At 49.2% G+C, this 21,219-nt stretch overlaps 2 protein-coding genes across 2 annotated transcripts in view; one reads left to right on the top strand and one right to left on the bottom strand.

Moving 5' to 3' along the window:
• The window catches only part of JPH2 (junctophilin 2), a 29,919-nt gene extending 28,783 nt beyond the window's left edge, over positions 1–1,136 (top strand). Inside the window, 1 exon segment of the mRNA XM_009890200.1 lies at positions 1,056–1,136. Within this exon segment, the coding sequence (XP_009888502.1) occupies positions 1,056–1,136 (81 nt within the window).
• Positions 1,137–12,127: 10,991 nt separating this feature from the next.
• LOC104290874 (thyrotropin-releasing hormone receptor-like) lies at positions 12,128–21,203 on the bottom strand. Its single transcript, XM_009890083.1, has 2 exons — positions 20,418–21,203; positions 12,128–12,508 (listed from the first exon to the last, which is right to left on the bottom strand). The coding sequence occupies exons 1-2, from the start codon at positions 21,201–21,203 to the stop codon at positions 12,128–12,130; spliced, it is 1,167 nt and encodes a 388-aa protein (XP_009888385.1).
• Between the last annotated feature and the right edge of the window lie 16 nt (positions 21,204–21,219).

The following is a 21,219-nucleotide window of genomic DNA, read 5'->3' as shown; positions in this document are numbered from 1 at the left end:
TGTGGGGCAACCTGGGAGGCACCCCTGGGAGCCGTCTTTGCTTTGGGGTTTTTTTTTGGTTTATTTTTCGCCAGGAGGCCAGAAGGGCCCGGAGGGATGCAGAGCCTGTGGCCCCGGGGCTGTAGCGGGCCCCAAGCGGCGCCCAGAGGCTCTTTTTGGGATCCCGAAGCCTGCTGAAGGAGAGCCTCTCCTCTCCTGCTGCTGTCCCAGCTTGCTCTGCCCTAGCTGCCCGGGCTGGCGTTCATAACTTTTATTTTAACTTCCTCTCCGCATCAGGGCAGATATGCCTTCAGACACATCCCTATTTCAAAATTTGAGGAAAACAGGCATTTTGTGATGCATCTTTTACACTTTTCTCCCCTTCCTTTCCCACCCCTTCAGCAGCCAACATGGATATGGAAAGCTGGGGGGAGAATGTAGGGCAGGGAAGAAAAAGCTGAGTGATATTTTCTTTTTTACCTGTTACTTTTACTCTTTTGCAGTAACCATCGAATCAGCAGCTGATATTCCAGGTTTTAAATACAGAAATTCAAATTTGCTGTTACCAAAAACAGCTGTAAAACTAGATGTTTTATTAGCCCGCTGCTTCTTGTCTTGCAGCTCTTTGGACATGAACAGTTCCAACACAACTTTAGAAAAGCACAGCTTGGAAGTGTTTTGGTCCGAAATTAGAGCAATCTCATACGGATGCGTTTGTTCATCTTAAAAATGGCAACTTGACAAATGTGGGTGATGTGAGTGGAGCAAGGAGTTGGGAAGAGCAGCTTGACGTGGGTTTGGCAGTTTCTGTGCCTGTGGTCAGGGTCTCCTTTAACCTGCTTTAGCCTCGAAAGAAGCCTGCTTTAGCCTCCTTAACAGGAGTTTGGAGGGGAGAAATAGGACTAGGGATTGATAGATATTCAACTAGTTTGAAATTCAGGCTGGTTGTTAAGTGCCAGATTTATGTGTGTTGGGAGGGGATGATTCTGGTATTTTTGAATAGCAGAATCGAGCTGTATCTGTCTCCTCACCTGGAATTGCAGTGTATAATACTCTGTTTTGGATTTTTCCTTCAGGGACCTAACACAATCGTGATCTGCATGGTCATCTTATTGAACATTGGTCTGGCCATCCTATTTGTACATTTTTTGACATGATGTGCCCCTCGGACAAGGTAAGACAAGCAATGAGATTTTTCTCCTCAATTTGTAGACTTTACTGGGGACAGTTTAGGGTTGACTGGCTTTATTGCCAATGCAAATAATTCACTGATGGATGCCCTGGTGATGGAAATGCATGGGAATTTACTCAATAGATGCAATTGCCTTGCATTGAGCGTTGAGATTCTCAGTTACCCCTTGTCTGTTCCAAGACTGTTTGTGGAGTAACTTCAGTGGATAGTTCTCAAGTCTTTTCATAAAACCATTTCCTCAAAGTTAAAAAATTGAACTGTGTTGATTGGATACAATCACGCAGTATAGTTTTGCCTTCCCAGTTGAATGGACACAATTAATGGAGTGAGATTTCCAGTGCAAGAATGTGTGATGTTAAATTTGAAATTTGTTTTCTACAAGAAACACTTTTGATTTGCTGTTCCATGGCTGCTGCTGCCAGGTACCTCATGCGTTGCAATATTTCTTGGCACTCAGCCCAGCAAGAGGCAGGAATACAAAGAAAATGTGAAACTGGAATTTGCAGCTCTAATTGCACCAGTGATAGTTCTGCAACTGTTGTTACGTAAAGGTTGTTTTACTAAAGGTAAATATGAGCTGAGATATCTATCTGACTAAGGTTAAACTGGAGCTCGCTCAGTCTTCCGCTTGAATTGGGATGAGGGTTTGCAATTGGATTTGGTGGCAATAAAATTTTCTGAGGTTTTTTGTGCCTGTGGGATTCTTGCACACGGGAATGCATCATGGGTTTGCATAGGATTTCTGTCACCTTGGGCTCAAATATTGCAAAAAACCCCATCGATGCTGAACCTGGCCCTTGAGCCTCACGTGAACATAATAGGAGAAGCACCTCCCAAGCCCCTGTGAGCGTATCAAGCTGCGTTCCCCAGGGCCTCCTGGGGGATAAAACTGCTCCGCTGGGCACTGCTTTCTGTTGCGTTATTAGTCCCCGCTCAGCATGCACAGGTGAAAGTCTTGCAGTCAACCATGATTACGTTGGTCATGTGTTTTGCTCCCCCCTTGACTCTCCCATTCATCTGTGTCTGGGACAGGCGTTGCTGCTGATGGAGACCACAGACCCTGGTGGGGATTAAATCTCAGCCACCTGAAAACACCTAAGAGGAGGACTTGAGATCCCAAGGTTGCACCGCAAACATCAACCTTAAACGAAAGTGCCTGAAGATCAGTTCAGTCTCCCTGCTCCCAAGCTGTGGCTGGCCTCTGCAATCTACCAAGGAAAAGCCAGGGTTTCTGCAATTCAGCCTCCTTCTCTTCTTTGTATAAAATAGCAGTTGCCTTAAATTGTTCTCACCAAAGCCATCAACTGTCCTGTCATGCCAGGGATGAGGGATTTATCTGTAGCTGTAGGAAAACGAGTGAGAAGGTCTTATCCGTGCACACTGATGTGTTTTGTAACTCCCTTGGTTGACTCAGTGTCAGAGATTTCCCAAAGAATATCATGCCTGGCGTGGAGATGAAGCAATACACAGCAACCAAAATGACTCATGAGAGCTGTGCCACGGCTAGGGGTGGACAGCATCGCCCTCCATGCTCAGAAGTCATCCAAAGAGACGAACAGAAAGTCTTTCCTTTCCCCATTGCCTGGAGTCGTTTTCCGTGTATGGAGGACTGAGAGGGGGAGCAAGTTGAAATTGGGCTTGTTGAAGTGTAACCAAAGTCCTGCCCATGCCTGCCGACGCGCCACGGATGGGGGCTGCAGGGTGGGGTGCAGGGGGCTGCCTGATCTGAGGCTGTTCGTGCATGCGGGGGGTGCTGAGGAGGGAGATGGTGCCCTTTTGGGGACCACGTGCTGTCTGAGCGCTCTCCTGCCACCAGCAATGCTCTGCATAGAAGCGTCTTGCAGTGGGAGACTTCCCACTGTAACGGGAAAGGAAAGAGGTGTGCTGAATTTGTCCCCTTACCCCTTTTTTCTATGAAAATGGTGCGAGTTACAACAAAAAGGAGGTACTTATTGAAAAATACCTCTGTACACCCGCAGGTTCCTCCCCTTAGTGCCCTGGGCTGCAGGGAGGGCTCCTGTGCTCTTTCATTGCAACAGAGTGAACAAACTTTCCAGCCAGAGGATGCAGGGTGGCTGTCATGGGAGAGGTTATGTTATTCCCAAAAGGAAAAAGGTGCAGAGACCTGAGTGACTCTACTGTATTTGGGTGTTATGTTCAGAAATATATGGCAGCCAGACTTTCAGCAGTGGTAGAATACAGAGGGGCAACTCTAGCTGTTGTTCTTGTGTGCGAGGCTTAGAGGCCTGGGCGATTTGCGCCGATTCTTCCCAAAGCTGCGACAGAGAGTGACCTTTGGAAGGAGATGTTTCTACCATGATCTGCTCTGATCCTTAGCAATGTGAGCTTAGAAAGTCGGCACAGATGAAGTTACAGTTTAGTGTGAGGCTGAGTGCTTGGACATGTTTCTTCCTTCTTTTAAGAGCAATATGTATTTTCTATCCCTTTTTAAGATAATTGGAAATGTTATTTATAGTCAGTTGTGCACCTCTGTGTATCGTGAAGTCCCACAGCACAGGACTGGGTGACAAAACCTGAGGGACTGGAAAGAATGGGGAAATGATGGTTAAGGAAAAAAACAGATGCCCAGTCTGCTCCAAAGGCCAGTCTGAAAGGATTTCAGAGACAGGCTAGCAGACAGGCAGGGGTTTACACTGACTGGAGACACAGGGCAAAACCTGCCTAATTTATCTGTTCTAATTATGGCATAAGCGAGTGAGAATAATTCAGTACTTTTCTTTGTGAACCAAGTTTATTTTTTAACCTTATTCAGCTCAGGAACGTTGCCACAGTAGCATATACGTGGTGTTAACTGTGGGAGAAGTGAATGTGATCCCTTCCTAAAAGCCATGTGGCTGTACCAGTCCTGAGAAAGCTGTGCAGCATCATCTACGCTTCCACAGAGCATAGTTTCGTAGCAATTTGCTTCTTTTCTTTTTTTTTCTTTTCTTAAGTATAAATGTACTGCAAACCCCAGGCTCTGCTGCCTTTGACGTTTTATCTCCGTTTGCTGACACTCACTTGCCAGCTTTGCAGTTTCAGTATGCCAACTGCTTTTATTAACCACCAAGACAATTTCCGTTGAGAGACCTGAGGGGCTTTTATTTATCACTAAGCACAAAAAAGAATCTTTTTCAACAGCGCTAAGGTAATTCCCCCCTGCCCCGATTTTTTATGCATGTGATGTGCACTCAGTAATGTGCTTTCCTCCTAGTAACCTTCTGAGAAAAGTAGGTAGATTTGCTTTTATGTGATGTATAAATATATCCATATTGCACTGAGATATGGATATGTATACATATATATAGCCCCTTAGGGATTTCGTTTTCTTAGATGCAAAAATAACAGATTTACCTCAAACTGCATGCTTTCAAAACTGACTAGGATATTGTGTTATACTTTTCAGGTCTTACAAAGATGCAGATACATTTCACTCTTCACACAAAAATACCTTCATCACAGATTTTGCAAGCTGTTTACTACAATCTGTGTACTACTGTCCGGAGTTTTCTGTCGGTTGTTCTGCTGGATTACGTGCAATAATAAACAGTTATCTGCTCACTGTATCCATGTGGGTCTTTACAGGGGAATCTCCAGGTTTCTTTCCAGGTTGACACTTTCACTCCAGTCTTAAAGGAGGTTTCATCAACACATGGTGCTCAATTTCATAGGTGGTGTTGGGATGGTTTTTAGCTTTTCCGCAATATCTGTTTCAAAATCTTGCATTGTTTGTTGATTGGGGTACTTTGCGAAGATAATAATTTTCACTTACTGCTTTTTAAAAGGTTGGTGCCAGATGTCTGAGGACACTTCCAGCTCTCTGAGCAAGCTCTGTGTGCTACCATCACGCTGGCCTCCTCCAGAGGTTGCACCGGGCCAGAAGGAAAGGCAGCTTGCTGGCCCGAAGCCTGCCCGGGCGATGCAGACGGCTGCTGACAGGTCCCTTCGCTGCCTCTAGACCCCAGGGCTGCTGCCAAGTTTCTTCCAAGCTGTGCGTTGCTGCCTGCTCCTCCAGCACCGTGGTCCTCCTGGGTTTGGAGAGGACTGATTCTCCTTTGCCTGCGGCCCGTCCTCTCGCTCGGCCCCTTGAAATGGCCAAAGTGAGAGGAAAGCCAGGCACAGGAGACAGGGAAATGGCAGTCAGGGGAAGAGCGATTTACAGGGGAGGATGGGAGAGCAGAGCCCAGCGCCAGCCAGGGGCAGCGGGGCCCAGGGGCCTGAGGAATCCAGAGTAGCTGAAACCTTCAATCCCTTTTCTATTTCTGGAGTGTCTCACATGAGCAAAGCCGGGCTGTGCAGAGGGGCTGGCGGGACGCAGGCTCAGCCTCTGCAGGCAGCAGGGGCTCCCCCGGCTTCTGCAGGACACAAGGGGTCTCCTGGGGGAAGAGTTCATGTTCTGGTAGAGATTTAAGGAGCTGAGTTTGGTGAAATGATGGCTTTACTCTACTCTGGGCTTGTTTTGCTTCTGGTATGGGAGGAACCAGCAGCGTCTCATTCATCCAGTCTCTGGGAGGAGGCTGGGGGCAGCGGTGTAACCGGAGCCCTTTGCACCTCATAAATCTCAGGCTGATGAATGGAGCAGATCTTTGGCCCATGTGTGGCAGAGGCAGCAGGGAGGGAGGTGGGTCTGCTGCTAAAGCAATGACGTATTCCTTCAAAAATATTAATAAAGGCAAAACGAAAAGCCTGCCCCTTCCTCAGGGAAGGGGGAACAGTGCTGGGTCTCTGCCTCGAGAGCTGCTGGTTTCAGGGCTAACGTCCCCCACACTGCTCCCAGCCGAGCGTCCCCGGGTGCAGGCAGGGAGGTGTCCGATATGTGAGAAGCGGGATAAAGGCACTGGCCTGATCCTGTGACCGAAGGGCAGCAGCCTTAGCCTCCACCAGTGGGAGGGAAGGTGCAATCTGAGCCCCGGTGTCCTTTGAGCGTGACCTGCCCAGGCGTCCTGGGGATGACTGCGCTGCCCTCCACTGTCCTTGTGGGACATCGAGGCTCCTGGGAGCAACCCCCTCTCTTGGCCTTCATCTTTGCACAAGAGGAAGGGACAGAGCTGGTGCTGGGAAGCGCAGAGGGGTTACTGTGGTCCTTTCTGGCCCAGGAGCTGGGAACAGGGCTGGCTCCGTGCCACCACCTTCACTCCAGGACCCTTGCTGGAGGAAGCCAAAGTGAGTCCTGGGAACATTAGTGCAACAGGGAATAGTCACCCTTAGTGACTCCTGCACAACATTTTCTCACGCCTGTCCACAGCTTAGCCCCCAGCGCTGGCTTCGAAAGCTCTGGCTTTCCCCTCCTGCCTGGCCGAGCCAAGGGTGCGCCATGCCTGGCTTGGGACTGGTAGCAAGGGGCCCCACGGTGGCCACCCGCTCCTGTCCTCTTCTGCCAGCAAGGCTGGCACTACATAGCTGGAAAAAGTTGCTTTTGTTTTATTTCCTCTGAGCAGCCACCTGCACTGTGCCCACGAGGACAGACAGGATCAGCCACCACAGGAGGACAACAGGCCTTCGCTGACCATCTCAGAATCATACTAGCACCAGGACCACCCCAGGACCTTCTCCTTGAGAGGGTGAAGCTTATAATGGCTTCCCAGCTCATGGCTTCAGGTATCCCCTTTTGTAGGAGCAGCGAGCGGCTGCCAGTGCACTTGCAGCATCCCCCGTCTCTATAGAAACGCACACTTAAAAGCACAATTCACAAAGTGGTTATTAAAGAAAATTCAGCAATTATAAAACACAGATTGTCCAGCAGCATCCCCCGTCTCTATAGAAACAGCACACTTAAAGCACAATTCACGAAGTGGTTATTAAAGAAAATTCAGCAATTATAAAACACAGATTGTCCTTAATACACCTGCCTTTCACCCACAGCACAGGGGACCTCTGGCGTTGCAGTCACATTCCCTCCCTCAGGCAATAGCTGGGAAAGTGCTCCTGATTTGGGGCACAGGCGATGCCATCAGTGCCTTCCCATCAGGGTCTGCATTTAAACCCCAGCAGGGCAGAAATGGTCAGAGCTGGTTAACTGCTAAACTGGGGTATTTTGGTAAATTACAGTCAGTCCTGTGGGACTGGCAAGCTTTGACCTGCTGTGCATCACAGCGCGCTCCCCAAAGGGGTGCCTTGATTTGAAGAGCACTGAGAGACCTCTGAGCAGGCAGAGAGGACGCAGGTCTGGGGCCAGCGCTGGCCAAAGAGCCCTCCAGAGGCCTTGGGAAACACAGATTGCAAAATAAATAAATAACTACGGAGTGATTACATTAATATTGCTGTAGGACTATCTCCCAGGCTTTATTAGTAGCTCCTTAATTGGGGCCTGCTTGAACTAATTAGTTCAAAGAAGCAGGCGGGGGCCAGACCAGATTGAAAAGAAGCTGTATCGAATTTATTCCCTAATGGGTGGTCCACCCTCTCTTGTGTCTCTGAAAAATTTAAGCAGTCGCTCAACATGCTCTTCAGTGACCTGAGTATTACTAATTTAAAGGTGCCACTATTTTAATTTTAATAATGTGCTCTTGGCAGGATTGTACCATAGAGCAGAAGCCAAGCTCTAATAGCCTGCCTTGGTTGCAGGGAGGTTCTGGGTGCCCTTGTGGTCTTTTTGTCCATTTTTTAGGGAAATGCTGGTGTTCCATGGGTCACTCTCTAACATGGTGCTGGGGCAGGCTGGCCCTCAGGGCACTGGCCAGGATTGAAGGGGACAGACTTTCCCAAAGAGCCATCAGCACAGCCACGCTCTCCTCTGGCACAGGCTGGCACGGACACCCAATGTTCCCCCTGAAAGCACGTTTTCCACCACCCAAACCTAGAGAAAAGGTAAGAAAACAACCTGGCTGGGGCTTAAACTGAAGGGTTTGGTAACTTATTTAAACTTCTGTGTTTTGCAGGAGTAAATAACCCTTGCTGGGGACCCATCCGTGCACTGCAGAGAGGTGATTGTTTTGTGGCCTCTATCACCAATACTGCATTGGGACCAGCCAGATTCAGGTAAACGTGCTGGATGCAGTGTCTTCTACACTGGAGGTCTCTGATGAATACTGTGAGCTTCAGCCAACCCGTGGTTCTCCCAGCCCATAAACCTCACTCATTCCTTTCCCACCAGCCCTTCCCTAAGCTGCTGCCTCCTCCGTTCCCCCTCTCTGCACTGCTCACAAACTCATTCCCCTCCCCGGGGCTCTGTGGCAGTGCCAGGTCTCCCCTCTCCTGCCAGGGAACTTGTTTGCTGTGTAATCGAAGAAAGCAGGTGGCATTTTGCCAGGTCAACAAGCAGTGGAAGGGCTTTAATTAAGAAACTAACAGGTTAGATCAAATTGAGGAGCATCTTCAATGTGGTAAATTATTTAGGAGTAATAGATTCTCTATTTGGTGGCGTATTTGAAGACTTGCAGCCCGTGCTCGTGTCGTTGAGAGTAAATAAATGCTGAGGGTAAAATGCAGCTTCAGACTTTACGAGCCAGGTGGGGCATTGCAGGGTACAAGGTAGTACAGGCTCAAGCTTGAAGGGGGATCTTTGATTTCTTATAAGGAATTAAGGTTTTTATTCAGACCCTGGATATTCAGAGGAAGTTACATTGATGAGTTATTTCTTTTCATTCCTTTCTGCTGGTGATTCATTTCCCAACGGCACGCAGCTGCCTGTCCTCTCAACCAGCACCTCCTTAGCAAGCTGAGCACTGACCTTCCGCCTCCACTTCCATGTAAAACTCTCTCAAATCCTCCTAATGTGTCAGAATATGTGTGGGGAGAAGGAGCAGGAACTCATTCCACACCTACAGAGTTTAATGCTCTGGTGCATTTGCTGGAGATCTCGTGGTGCCGGGGGAATTTATCTGCCAATTACTTCTCAAAAAATAACAAAAGGTCACACAGTGCGTGGCAAATAAGGGCAGAAAGGGGAGAAGAGAACTGGGTTTTAATTGAATCCCAAGTATGTTGAACAAAAATTTCAGAACTGTCAATTAGCTGTTGGCCTGGGGCTGAAATTTAATTAAGAGAATAGTGCTTTTAGGATGTCTCTCTCTGTCTGGGGGGAAAAAAGCATAAAGTGGAATAGTGAAGACTGGAAATGTGATGGGGAGGTGGAAAAGATCCTGCCAGAGGTGCTTCAGAGTTGAGCTGCTACTTGTGTTTGCAGAGATCGAGGCTGTCTGTCAAACTGCACATCCCATGCCTGAGAAGTGCCTTAGGTCAGGATGCAGGTGGGTTTCTGAGTGCGGGCAGTAAATCCTCTTCCCACGTGGCCTCAGGGCAAAGCCGGCTCTCCTGCTGCTCTCTGCGCCCACAGCCACAGGGTGAAGGGATGGGGGACACAGGACAGCCTGTCCCCAAGGAGATGCTTCTTGTGCTTGATGCCCTGGGGAGGCACCATCCTCCATGGCCCCACAGCACCGAGGGCAGCTGGGCTGTGCCTTGCTGCTGTCATCTAGTTATCCTACCAACACAAACAGCACGTGGATGCAGAGTCCCAGTCCTCCTTCCACCATGTTTTCAGGGTGTTACCGATTCACTGCACTGCTAAGAAAGGTTAAATTGCTCCTTTCTTCCTTCCTTGCCATCCCCTATCCCCTTATAGCTGTATAGGTTAGCTGTCTGGAGAGCAGGGGGGGGAGGGGAGAGGAGAGGTGGGATGCTGCTTGCTGCATGTCTCTGGCTGTCGGGGCTGACTATGGTGCGTGTGCACCCAAAGGTGTGTGCTCAGGGCTCTGCACCCTGGCGAGCTGCAAGCCACAGCTGGCAGTTAAGATGAAGAAAATTAATTCCTGTGCTGGCTAGACAGGGCATGGAGTGGCTTAAGGGGAAGAAGCTGTTATGTTTTAAGGATGTAGCTCTGCTGCATTGGAAGAAGAACTCATTAGCACAAGAGCCCAGCTTAGCTCTGGGCTATACAGTAAGTTGTTCCTGTTAGCCTCAACCCAGCCCAGGTAAGAGCTGACACATCCAAACCTCAACCCGGGATTTCGCCACGTCCAGGGGACCAGCAGCTGCCCCAGGGCTCCCCTTCCTCCTCCTGTGCCTTACCTGTGTGTTACTTCAAGGCACCCTGGTCCTTACTGCTCTGGTTCATCTGCAGATGCTTTTATCAATGGATTGTTCTGAGCTGCTAAGGAAAAATCTGTTCTAAGGGGCAGAAAAATCTGTACGAGAGAAAAGATTGTTACAAGCAAATTGTTTCATTTCCTAGTTTCTTTTGTTAAGTGGAACAGTTTTCTCACATCATTGCGAAAACACTTCCGTTTTCTTCAAGAAGCAAATCCCAAATCTCTGTGCAGAACTACTGTAACAACAATAAAGAGGAACTTCACTCCTAATACACGAAAGAGCACAAAATGAATCCTTATTCCAAACACACACCGTTGCAAATAATTGCAAAAACCAATGTTCTCTTCCCTCATCATACAGTTATTTTGGGGGCAAAGTAGACGATTTAATAACTCACAATACAATAATCATACATGGAAAGCCACCCTACACCAAAATGAAATAGGTCCTGGAGAGTTGCCGACACTTTGGTGGGAGGTGAGGTCTTGTTCTGACTCACCCAGGGAAGTGATTTCCCATAGATGCAGAATGGTTACTTAACATCTTGTACTCTTCAAAATACCACACAGATATTTTCCAAAGCGGATTCAAAACTCTAAGATCTTTTAACACTATAGTTTGGTGAAAACTAGTGCTGACTAGTGAGGCTGAGTTGGCTGTTCAAAGAATTTTTTACAGTCACTTGAGGGTTACTGGTGGTTGACACTTGTTTTATTTGGCAAGAGCCTTAGCGTTTGGCTCATGTAGTCTTTTTCCTTTTACTCCTAGTCCAGATAGTCTCTTGCAAGTCTGGGGCAAGTGTCCTCGGGCTGGTTTCTTGGACACTGCAGGTTATGAATATCCACTTTGCTCACAAGATGATAGCAGCAATGAGTATTGTTAATGTCTTACAGTCAGTGTGTCACTTATCACAAAACACTTGATGGACTTTCACAAATTATTTTCAAGAAATAAGAGAAGTGTTTCACCTGCCGCTGAAATGCGACTGTAGCTGGGACGGAGAGCAACACTGCTCAATGGTACACAGCTACACCACACCGGGGCTTACAGAACAAGGCTACAATATCCAGCTGAAGCAACTAGAGGAGTTTGGACAGAAGAGGTAAAATTATCCAAAAGAAGCTTAGACCACAATGTTGGAAGTATTACTATTACCTTAGGGAACACTCATTATTAGTTTGTTCATTTTTCTGTAACAAATCCAACTGGTCTGGACCTAGGGTATATGTGCTACCAGCACAGCAATGTTTCCAGAAGCGTGGGGTGAGGTTCATGACACCCAGCTTCAGTCATTCCTGACATGGGAGTCACCACCTGAGAGTTCCTTTACAGTCAATGGACGGAAACAATCACATCTCAGGAGGCATTCATCTCCTTCTCACATATGTGTCTGCCTCAGACGACTATGCTGAGATGAGAAGAGCCACTTTCTGGAAGTGCCTAATTGTCCCCATTGACTCTAAAAGGACTTTGGAGGAGCAGCTCGCATAGAGTGTCAGTGGTATAGGCATGTAGCTTTGGTAGGTGAACTTCAGCCTATGAGAAAACTGGGCCAGCAGAAACCAGGTTGTCTGTTTTCCTTGAATGCCCCTCTCTTCCTGGATTTCCTTTCAACATTCTGGCTCAACTCAACAAACAGTTGCACTTGCACATAACACAGAGTAGCGTTGCACTGCTGTATTTAACGACAAATTCTTTAAAGATGCTAAACGTTGACCTATGCCTAACACTTCACCAAACAAGAATAAATTAGCGTTAAGGAAAAGCAAATTAATTTGCCTCTAAGAATCTGTTTTGTTAAATGCCCTGGAGAGGTATTAAATTAAGCTTGTTGCAATGCCAAAGCAATTTCTGTTGGCACTTTCCCAACGCAGTGCATACAGCCGCATAGCTCCCACTGCCTGCGTTGTTTCAGGGTCCCAGGATTTATTTGCCAGGCTTGTTCTTCTTTGCAGGTGCAGCGAGACTGTTCAGATCTTCTTGTTCGGTGATGTTGTGATCAGAGCTGTCATGAGAACAGTCCTTCATAACGCTGTAGTACACCGGGGCAGTGTACGGCACGGGGTTCTCAGCACTCTTCTCTTTGCACTTGCATAACTTCCTAAAGGCAGCCCTGAATTTCTGTGACATGAGGTTGTAGATGATGGGGTTGATGGCACTGTTCAGGTAGATGCACATGCGGCAGAAGAGAAGGAACCAGGTGTTCAGGTACGGAGGGTCCATGAAGGAGTTCACCACCACCAGTGTGCGGTAAGGCATCCACAGAAGGGCGAAGAGCACCACCACGACAGCCAGCATTTTGGTCACCTTGTCAATGGGTATAGGCAAAAAGAGAAACAGTCAGATGATGCTAGATCTCCAGCAGAGCTTTCCCACCTGAAGGAATGGTGCAGACAGCTAATTCAGTCTACATATTGCATAGATGTCTCTTTAAGTAGTTAAAATAGCCACCCAAACCATGAGGCTATTCCTCTCTGAATCCATTTTGTTCATGAAACTATCTTGCATGAATAAACCCTTAAACGACAAGTTTTCACTTACCATTGAAGAGCCTTTAAAGCTCTTCAGGGCAAGCAGCCACCAGCCTGGAAACGGGAATTTGTGTACCACAAAGCAAATTTGAAAACTGCACAAAATAATAAATCAACAGGGAAACTAACTCATGCAAAAATGGGGTCCTAACTTTTGGGGGTGCCACGGAGTCTATCTCAACTCCCTGCCTAGGATCTTCTGGTTTCCTACGCCAGCTACGCTGTTCCCAGGGACAGGCTCCCGGTACAGAGCAGCACTGAGAGCAGAGGAGATTGCCTCCTACTTGTGCTGATATGGGAGTTACTTAGCTAATTGGTATGGGTTATTTTAATTTGCAGCACACTAGGGAAGTACTACATTAACATATTAAGAACAAGAAGATATTGAGAATTCAGAAGTGAGCAGTAATTGCCCTCAGCTCGACTCAAGCTTGTTTAAGAAAATGGGGTTTTGCACTGAAACTCCAGTGTTCCTAATAATTTCAACAGCTATTTCTGGTAGGTGACAATCATCCTCCAGCAAACACTTACAGAATACACACGTCCCCAAGGAGGAAAGTATGAGTAAACACTGATGCCACACGCATATTAAGGCAGTAGCGTTTCAAACGTCAGAAAGGGAGTTGTGCAATGACTCTGGTTCTCGATATGGAAATAAGCACTTGGATCACGTTCACAGTCTCTCTGCATTTCTTGGGGTGTTTGGTTTTTTTTTTTTTTACTGAGTCATAAGCAATTATGCCCTCCTGTAATGCTTTGAGTAGAAATTGGGGGTGGTTGGTAGTGGCAACAAAACTTTCCCTATAAGAAAGGGGCTATTGTCAAGCTGAGGCCAAAATAGAAGTGTTTTGCTGTGCGTGGTTTAACGGGAATGTGAGGACACTTCCCAGAATAACATCTTGCAGTGATACGGTGAGTGTTGAGGCTGTTGCTAAGACTTTAGCATGTTTGCTGCCACAATTTGTTGTCTTTTGGGAAAGACATGAGTGATTGTACGAGATGTGTCAGTAAAAGGTAGCTTCAGAGAAGCATTCAAAATGCACCTGGGTGCCGTCCTGTGCAACCTGCTGTATGTGAACCTGCTCTGGGAGGGGGGTTGGACTGGATGATCTCCAGAGGTCCCTTCCAACCCTGACCATTCTGTGATTCAGAGCTTTTCAATGCCTTTTACAAGGGATGGCTGGATGCAGAAGAGCACGAGCCATCTCACAAGCTTTTGGTTTCAAGCCCCCCTATCTAGTGGGCAACTGCTCAGGTGATAATCTGGTTTGTAGAAACACTCCTGAAACAGATAGGCTGAGAGTGAACAGCAGCTTCTTGGCACACTGTTGACCATGGTCAAAATCTCTACATACCCGCATGGTTGTAGCTGCTGCCTCCGCCGAGGCTGGCAGGGCAGTCCAGGCTCGGCCGCCCCTTGCCGAGGGAAGGAGCGCCCTGACAGCAGTGGTGAGACTGTATCGCTGTGGTTGGCACTGCAAGACATGGGAGCAGAGAGCTCCTGGTGCCAGATCAGCCCAGAAAGGCACAGATTTTGCTTCAACATTGTATGCCACATGAGCAGTGGATAGGCATGGGACCTGCGTTTTGTACTTCTCTATATATCTTTATAGCAAATAGACATGGCAGCGAGGGAGCATTCAGCCACATTGCTGCCTTCCACAGACCCGCTTCTCAGCTTTGCAGAGAGAATTGCTTTTGCCATATTTTTGATGCATCTGAGGTTTATTTCCCGAGAACCTGAATCAAGTTGGTCTGAACAAATCTGTGCTAATAGCCAAACCCTACAGCAAAATGCAACCAACTCCTCATCTGAAGTGATCCTAAGTACAGTTTCAGTCAGAAATTAATTCCCCTCTGCTAAGCAGTTTATTCCTCCTGGAAGAGGAGGGCAGGCTCTGTGCTTTTCCATCCCACGCAGAGACTGAACACATCCTGGCCCTGCCTGGAAGGCTCCATGTTAAAGGGCTGTCTTGGGGGTAAGATTGGTGCGAGTCTTTCCGTCAGCTTCAGCAGTCCTAGGCAGTGGGATTGCTGCAAAATCTGTCCTGGGAAAGTGAAATACCACATCTCTGCAGGTCCTCATTGGGACACAGGCACTCCTCTCTCAGCGGTTGTCTCAGTTCCCAAGATGCAAAGTTGCCCACCACAGAGCTGGGGACAATAAATCCATGAGCTTTTATGTGCTTAGCCCTGCTCTCTGGCTCCCTTCTGGACGGGAGGTTTCTGTATGGCTGAAACGTCTCCTTTAAATCTAACAGAATAATACTGCTCACATGCTCTCTCCTGAGACTGAAACATCTTTGGCTTTTTGGCTGTTGTAATTCTCTGCCTTGTTTTACTGTTCAGGAGCCACACTGGTTGTGAAAAGTGATCCGAACTCTGCACCCAAGTGATGACACCAGGGGGAGCATATCCTAATAAGGCTGAAAATTCATGAAAATTCAATGAAAAGTTCATTCCGGTCCTTTCTGAGACCAGAAAAATGTTGTCAGGAAAAGAACCAGTGATTCGTTTGCCTTTCAGCCCCTGCTTTATGGCTGGATGTTATGGAAGTGCCACCAGTACCAGGGAGCGCTCCCCCAGCTCCCGCCCTAGCGAGTTCCCAACACCTCCCTCCCAACCGCAGAAGTCCACATAGTGCCGTCATCCACAGACTGATTGCTGCTACGAATCCTACATCCTGGCAAAAAAGCAGTCTTTGTCCTGGGAGGGGAAACTGGCTGGGAACTGCACCATGAGGATTTATTACCTTTGTCTCACTAAATGCATTCAGTGCTCCCTGAGGACGCTGCATCCAGACCACAAGCTGGGACGGGCAGCCCTGCCCTGAGCTTGCTGTAAGATTGAAATTTGCCTTTTAAAGCCAACCGTCTGTACAGACCGTGTGCTCCTGGGTGTGACTTTAGCAAAGTTGTGTAGACATAAGATATCTCCTCTGGATAAAACCCAACAGTCTACCCCAAACTCACTCTCATATCTCCATCATAGGGAAATTTTTTTTTCCAGCGTTGTCTGCGTGACTGGCTGAAACCTGTCTCCATGCCTTTCCTCACTCTGCTTTGCTGAGGTGAGTAACTATAGCACGCTTGAGGTGCTCAGAACTTACTTCTGGTGCTCATGTGAAAAATTAACTTAATCAGCACTGAGGAAAGTTTGGGACATTTATCCCTAACTGGACTAGTCCTGAATTAGGGCTCCAAAAAAACAGCTGCACCCAAAAAAAAAAAATAAAAGCCAGAGCTTTGCTGTAGCCTCAAAGCATCCCTCAGGGAAGCATCAGCTTAAGAACAACCATTTTTCTGACAAGTGTTTTGCAACAACTCTGTCGTACATAGTGTGTGCACACAACACCTGTAAAGGAGCTATGGATAGAAGCAAGACAAGTGTTTGTAGACAGGAAGGGATGTTTTACTAGAACTGTTAATATTTAGCTGAAAACCACTTTTGAGCATGTAAGCCAGTGGTGTTGTTGAATATCCAAGGATATCTGCTGTACAGACCCCTGACTACATCCTGGGTCCCTGTGCCAAAGCCAAGGGGCAGCTCACCTCCCACCTCCACAGGCCAAGCCCGGTCTAACTCCCAAAGCAAACCCACTGCGAGCATCCTTCTGGCTCCATACACGGTGGTTGGCATCTTGCATCCCCACACGTCCCCTCTCGCAGCGCCGTGTCCAGCCTCCGCCCCTGTCCTGGAGGCCGCAGACACTTCTCCCCAGCCAGTGTCACCCCTCCTTGTCCAGGCACCACCATCCTGAGCTGCAGCATCCTTTCTTAGGAATCCCACTCCCTCTAGTGGTCCCTCTCCGGCAGGTGAAATATGTACTTGGAGGAGGCTGGTGTTTCTGTCTGTGGCCCTTTCTTCTATAGGTGGTAAATACACCAAAACTCATACCTTACGTTGTCCTGCTCTGGACTTACATGTTTTAGAGGCATCAGTGAGTGAACAGCAGCACCTTCATGCTCTGAAAAGCAAGCAGTGCAGCGCTGGGGCTGCGCAGGAGCACATCCACAGTAAAATTCCCCCAATGATCCAGGCTCTTCAGAGTCAAGGCAGAAAAATGGGCATCTGTGGGGTAGCCCCTTAGGGGCATGGGGGCTGGAAGAGCCAGTTCCTCTATAAAGGGGGGCCAGAGCAGGAGCACCTATGTGGGTGCACGTACCCCAATCAGAGGGACCTCCTGAGCTACACACACCCAACGCCCGTCCTCCCACCCTGCTCTGCTCTCCTGGCCAGCAGACCCTCTGGGAGCCAAACCACCCCCTCATACCACTAGTCTGTGATGGGTATCTGGCAGATTGTGCACCGTCACCCCAACGAACTCAAAGGTGTTTGCAAGGTTGGGGTCCCGCTTAGACACATCAATGGGACGCAACTGCTGTCTGCAGGGTCCTGTGAAGCTGTTGCTGCACAGGTGAAGCCTGTGAGACAGCAACACTATTGCTGTTTTGGACCAAACTTGCAAGCATGATTTCTTATGGTTTCTTTAGAGGTTTGTTCTACATGACAATTGCATTTTAAAGAAGCTGCACCCTCACTTCAATCTGCCCCACTTCTTCCATGGTAGCACATGCATCACTTTCACAGCCTCCTCACCACACTGTCAGATTGGAAACCACCAGCATTTTTTATTAGGGCAGTTTCCGATGCTGCCTCCTCACTTCTGGCACCCAGGACAAGACCCTTCACCAAGGGCCCCCATGGAAATTCCTGGTGACATTTTCAAGGGCTGTCAGCGCTTCTCAGGAGAGCGTGAGAGGTCAATGGCATTATCTGCCAGGCTGCCCTTTCCTTTCCACCCTGACCACGGGTGATTAATGAGCAAGAAAACCTGCTTATGAGCTCCTCAGCCAGCATCAGCTATTGCCAAGCGGTGGCCAGTGGTCTGAGTTGAGAGCCATCTGTGTTTCTTCTTTCCACAAGTTTCCTCTGGTTTCAAAGGCAATGATGCCATGGCTATCAGAAAATCAGAGAGGAAACCTTTCTTCTGGTGAAGATGACACAGAACACCAGTGTCCAGGCTCCCTTTTAGGGCTCGTACCTGCCCGTTGCACAGTGGCTTTTTGCTGTTGATTTCCTTGGAGGTGAACCTCGCCTGGAAAAGACCACTCGGCTCCCTCCTGTGCCTCTCTCCCACCTTTGCTAAAGCCAAGTTGGTGGGGCGCCCCATGGACGTAGGTGCTGTGGGGGAGCACAGCCGCCCCAGACTCCGTCCTGCCCCTTCACATGGGCCCATGCACCTCTGTCTCCATCATGCACATGTCCCACTGTGGGCCACAGGAATGTTCTCCTCTGCGCTTGCATTTAAGCCCCTTCTCCTATCCAGCATCTCCATCTGCCAGCTCTGCTGGCATGAATGGATTCAGCTACCTTCTATCTCACATTAAAATCCCTTTCTTAATGAACTGTGCATTCCCCAGCGCTCAGCCTGGGCTTCCCCTCTGCTCTGCCCCCACCGCCCCTCTGGGGTCCTGCACGCTTCAGCATCTCCCTGAAAATATCATCCCTGTGGTCCTGACTGCCCCTGCTCAGGGAGACAAATTGAAGGCAGAACCCACTGCTGACCCCTTGGGGTCTCTGGAGGCCCCTTTACACTCTGAGTTGTTGGTTCTTCCCTCATAACTATATGCAGAATCATGACTCACTGCAGCTTCTGCTCCTCAATCAATTACACCGCCAGTAAAAACCTCTGGCTGGATTTTAGTGCTAAGGTAGATGCTCTGACAGGACCTGGGTTTGTTATGCTCGAAGCACTCCTGTACACACTGCCCGAAACTCTCATCCTAATAGCTGTGTGCTTTTACTTGGCTTTGGTGCGCAGAGAACTTATTTCTGCACCGAATATCCAGAAGAACCCCTCAGTAATGAATCAAATGGTTAAAGTTGAACACCTGGATCCTGGCTTTTATGGGCAGTCATATACATTTCCCTGTGGTTATATATCAAATGAAACAATCTTGTCCAAAGCCATATCCAAATTGTCAAAGATATTTATGGGAAAACATGGATTGCAGCCACCTCTGGGGTGCAGCACTGCATCCATTTGACAGCCACTGACCCGTGCGGCAGCCACCTAGCCCATTTGCCACCTGGGGCACAGCTGGAGCTTCTTCCTCCATCACTCTCAACACAGCTTGCTTTGAAGAGCTGCTGTTGTGAAATCAGAAGGAAGCCTTCAACAAACCATAGCTGGAAGCCCTGGGAAACTGCTTTACAGTTTAAAAACTCAGTTCCATCTTTATTCCTAATGATGCCAGTTCTGTGATATCAGTCCAGCCAGGGGAAGTCTTTGCATGCTGCGATATTTCAGGAGGTAATGACAATCTCAAGAAAACTCACGGTGTAACAGAAAAGAGAGCACAAGATGTTTCCAGGAGCTGGAGCACCCGTCATCCAACCCCATCGTGACTAATGGCCTCAGCCACTCATCCTAATGAGGCTGGAGCATGCTGTGTGCAGCACAGGCTCTCCATGGCCCAGCACCATGGGGGGAGCAGCACAGCCCCTGCAGCAGCCGCTCTGGAAGGGCAGGTCCATCAACCCGCACCTTTACCTACTGCTTTTTAGTATGTAGAGGCTGTCAAACACCCTGCCTGAGGCTCCCATGGCAGCCAGCGACCCTGGGAGAGCAGGCAAGTACTTTTGCAGAAGTCAGGACTTGCTTTAAACCTTTCCGTGCTGGAGTGAAAGGGAGAAAAAGCTGAGCTGGAAAGATTTAGAAGTTCGTGAAGAAATACACGTTCTCTGGGCTGTTTGATTCCCCTCTGAGACTGGATCATCTCTCCTGGGGAATGGAGGTTCCTGTGCAAGTCAGGCAATAAGATACTGAGTTAGAAAAACAAGGACCTTAAGACAGGCTGAAGCCTGTTTCAGGCTCTCTGGAAATCAGGTCCTGCTCACTCAAAATCACAGCAGAACTTGTGATCTCAGGAACTTAAGCCAGATTCCCAGATTCGGCCCTTTCCTTTAAAATAGCCCATGTCTCTGCCTATGTGAAGTTTGAAACCGGAATGGGATGGTCTCCTGCAAACAGCCAGCGAGCAGTCAAGAATGTCCCCTGTCCAGACGCTGACCTGTCCAAGGAGGTGGGGCAAGAGACAGTGATTGTCCATGTGGACAGAGAAAGAGGAGCACTGAGGGCAAGAGGTGGAAGGAGGAGATAGGGAGGGAGCAGGCAGCTGAATGACACTACTATGACACAGAGGTGCCTTCCCCACCTGCAGGGACCAGGGGGCTGCAGCCAGGGCTGGGCTCACAAGGCAGGGGTTCACACCAGCTCTCCCCTCCCTTTGCTTCTCTAAACCTGAGTTCACCTGCCCAGGACCCTGCCCGGGAGGCGCATCCCACTGGCATAATGTGACCCAGCACTCCCCTCCTCTGGGACGCAATCAGTAATTAATTACCCAGTAAACACCCCTGCACTCCTGCCTCTCCCAAGTGATGCTGGAGCCCTGTCCTGCCCCGCTGAGCTCAGCCAAAGCAGGGGGAGCCCATCTGTCCTGCCAGACCCCAGCTGGGCTCAGGGGGACTTCCGTACAGCAAACCAACCCTCTCCATTCCCCTAACAAAGGGAAGTAAAATACAGGGGCACCCCATCCCCTGCCAGAATGTCCCCCAAAGCCCTGAGCCCCTACAGCGCTGCCTGCAGCCCAGCATGCCCCAGCCCGGCAGGGAGCCCCTACCTGCTTGCGGGAGCTCAGAGCCCCCTTGTTGCTCCGGCAGGAGAGCTTGAGGGAGCCGCCCTGGTGTGTGGAGCCCAGGCAGGAGAGCTGCGGGGTGGCGGGCAGGGGGCTCATGAAGAGGATGCGGGCAATGAGGCCGTAGAGGACAGTTGCCAGCCCCAATGGGATGACGTAGAAGACAGCAAAATCCAAGAAGTAAATGGGCATGTACAGGCTTCTGGAGACACGGTAGCCACAGCTGACCTGCGCCCCATCCGAGAAGGTGATCTGGGTCGTGTCCACCAGGAAGAACCACATGAGGCAATAGAGGGAGGTGAAGAGCCACAACGAGGAGATGATGCGCTTGGCGCGCGACACAGTGCACAGGAGCTGCGCTTTGATGGCGTGGCAGATCGCGATGTAACGCTCCACCGTGAAGGCGGTGATGGACCAGGCGGAGATGTTGATGCCCAAATACTGCAAGTAGGTGATGCAGAGGCAGCCAACATAGCCGTACACCCAAGAAGCCACCACTTCTGAGATGTTGGGCAGCCCGGCCGCCAGCAGCACGATGAGGTCGGCCACCGCCAGGCTTACCAGGTAGCAGTTGGTGGGGGTCACCATGTGCTTGGTACGCAGCACCACCAGCACCACCATCACGTTGCCCGCGATGCCCACCCCGCAGATGAGCAGCACCAGCAGGATGGTGACCACCTGCAGCTCCAGGGGCTGCCGGGGCATCCTGCCCAGGGTCTGGTTGCCGCTGCCGCCCAGCGCAGCTCCCGGGCTGGCCGAACCGTTCTCCATCGCCCACCAAAGTCTT

Source organism: Charadrius vociferus, unplaced genomic scaffold (genome assembly GCF_000708025.1).
Source record: "Charadrius vociferus isolate BGI_N301 unplaced genomic scaffold, ASM70802v2 scaffold280, whole genome shotgun sequence".
NCBI classification, from domain to species: Eukaryota; Metazoa; Chordata; class Aves; order Charadriiformes; family Charadriidae; genus Charadrius; species Charadrius vociferus.
Note: the sequence above shows the minus strand (reverse complement) of the source record. Positions and strands in the feature narration are given on the sequence as shown.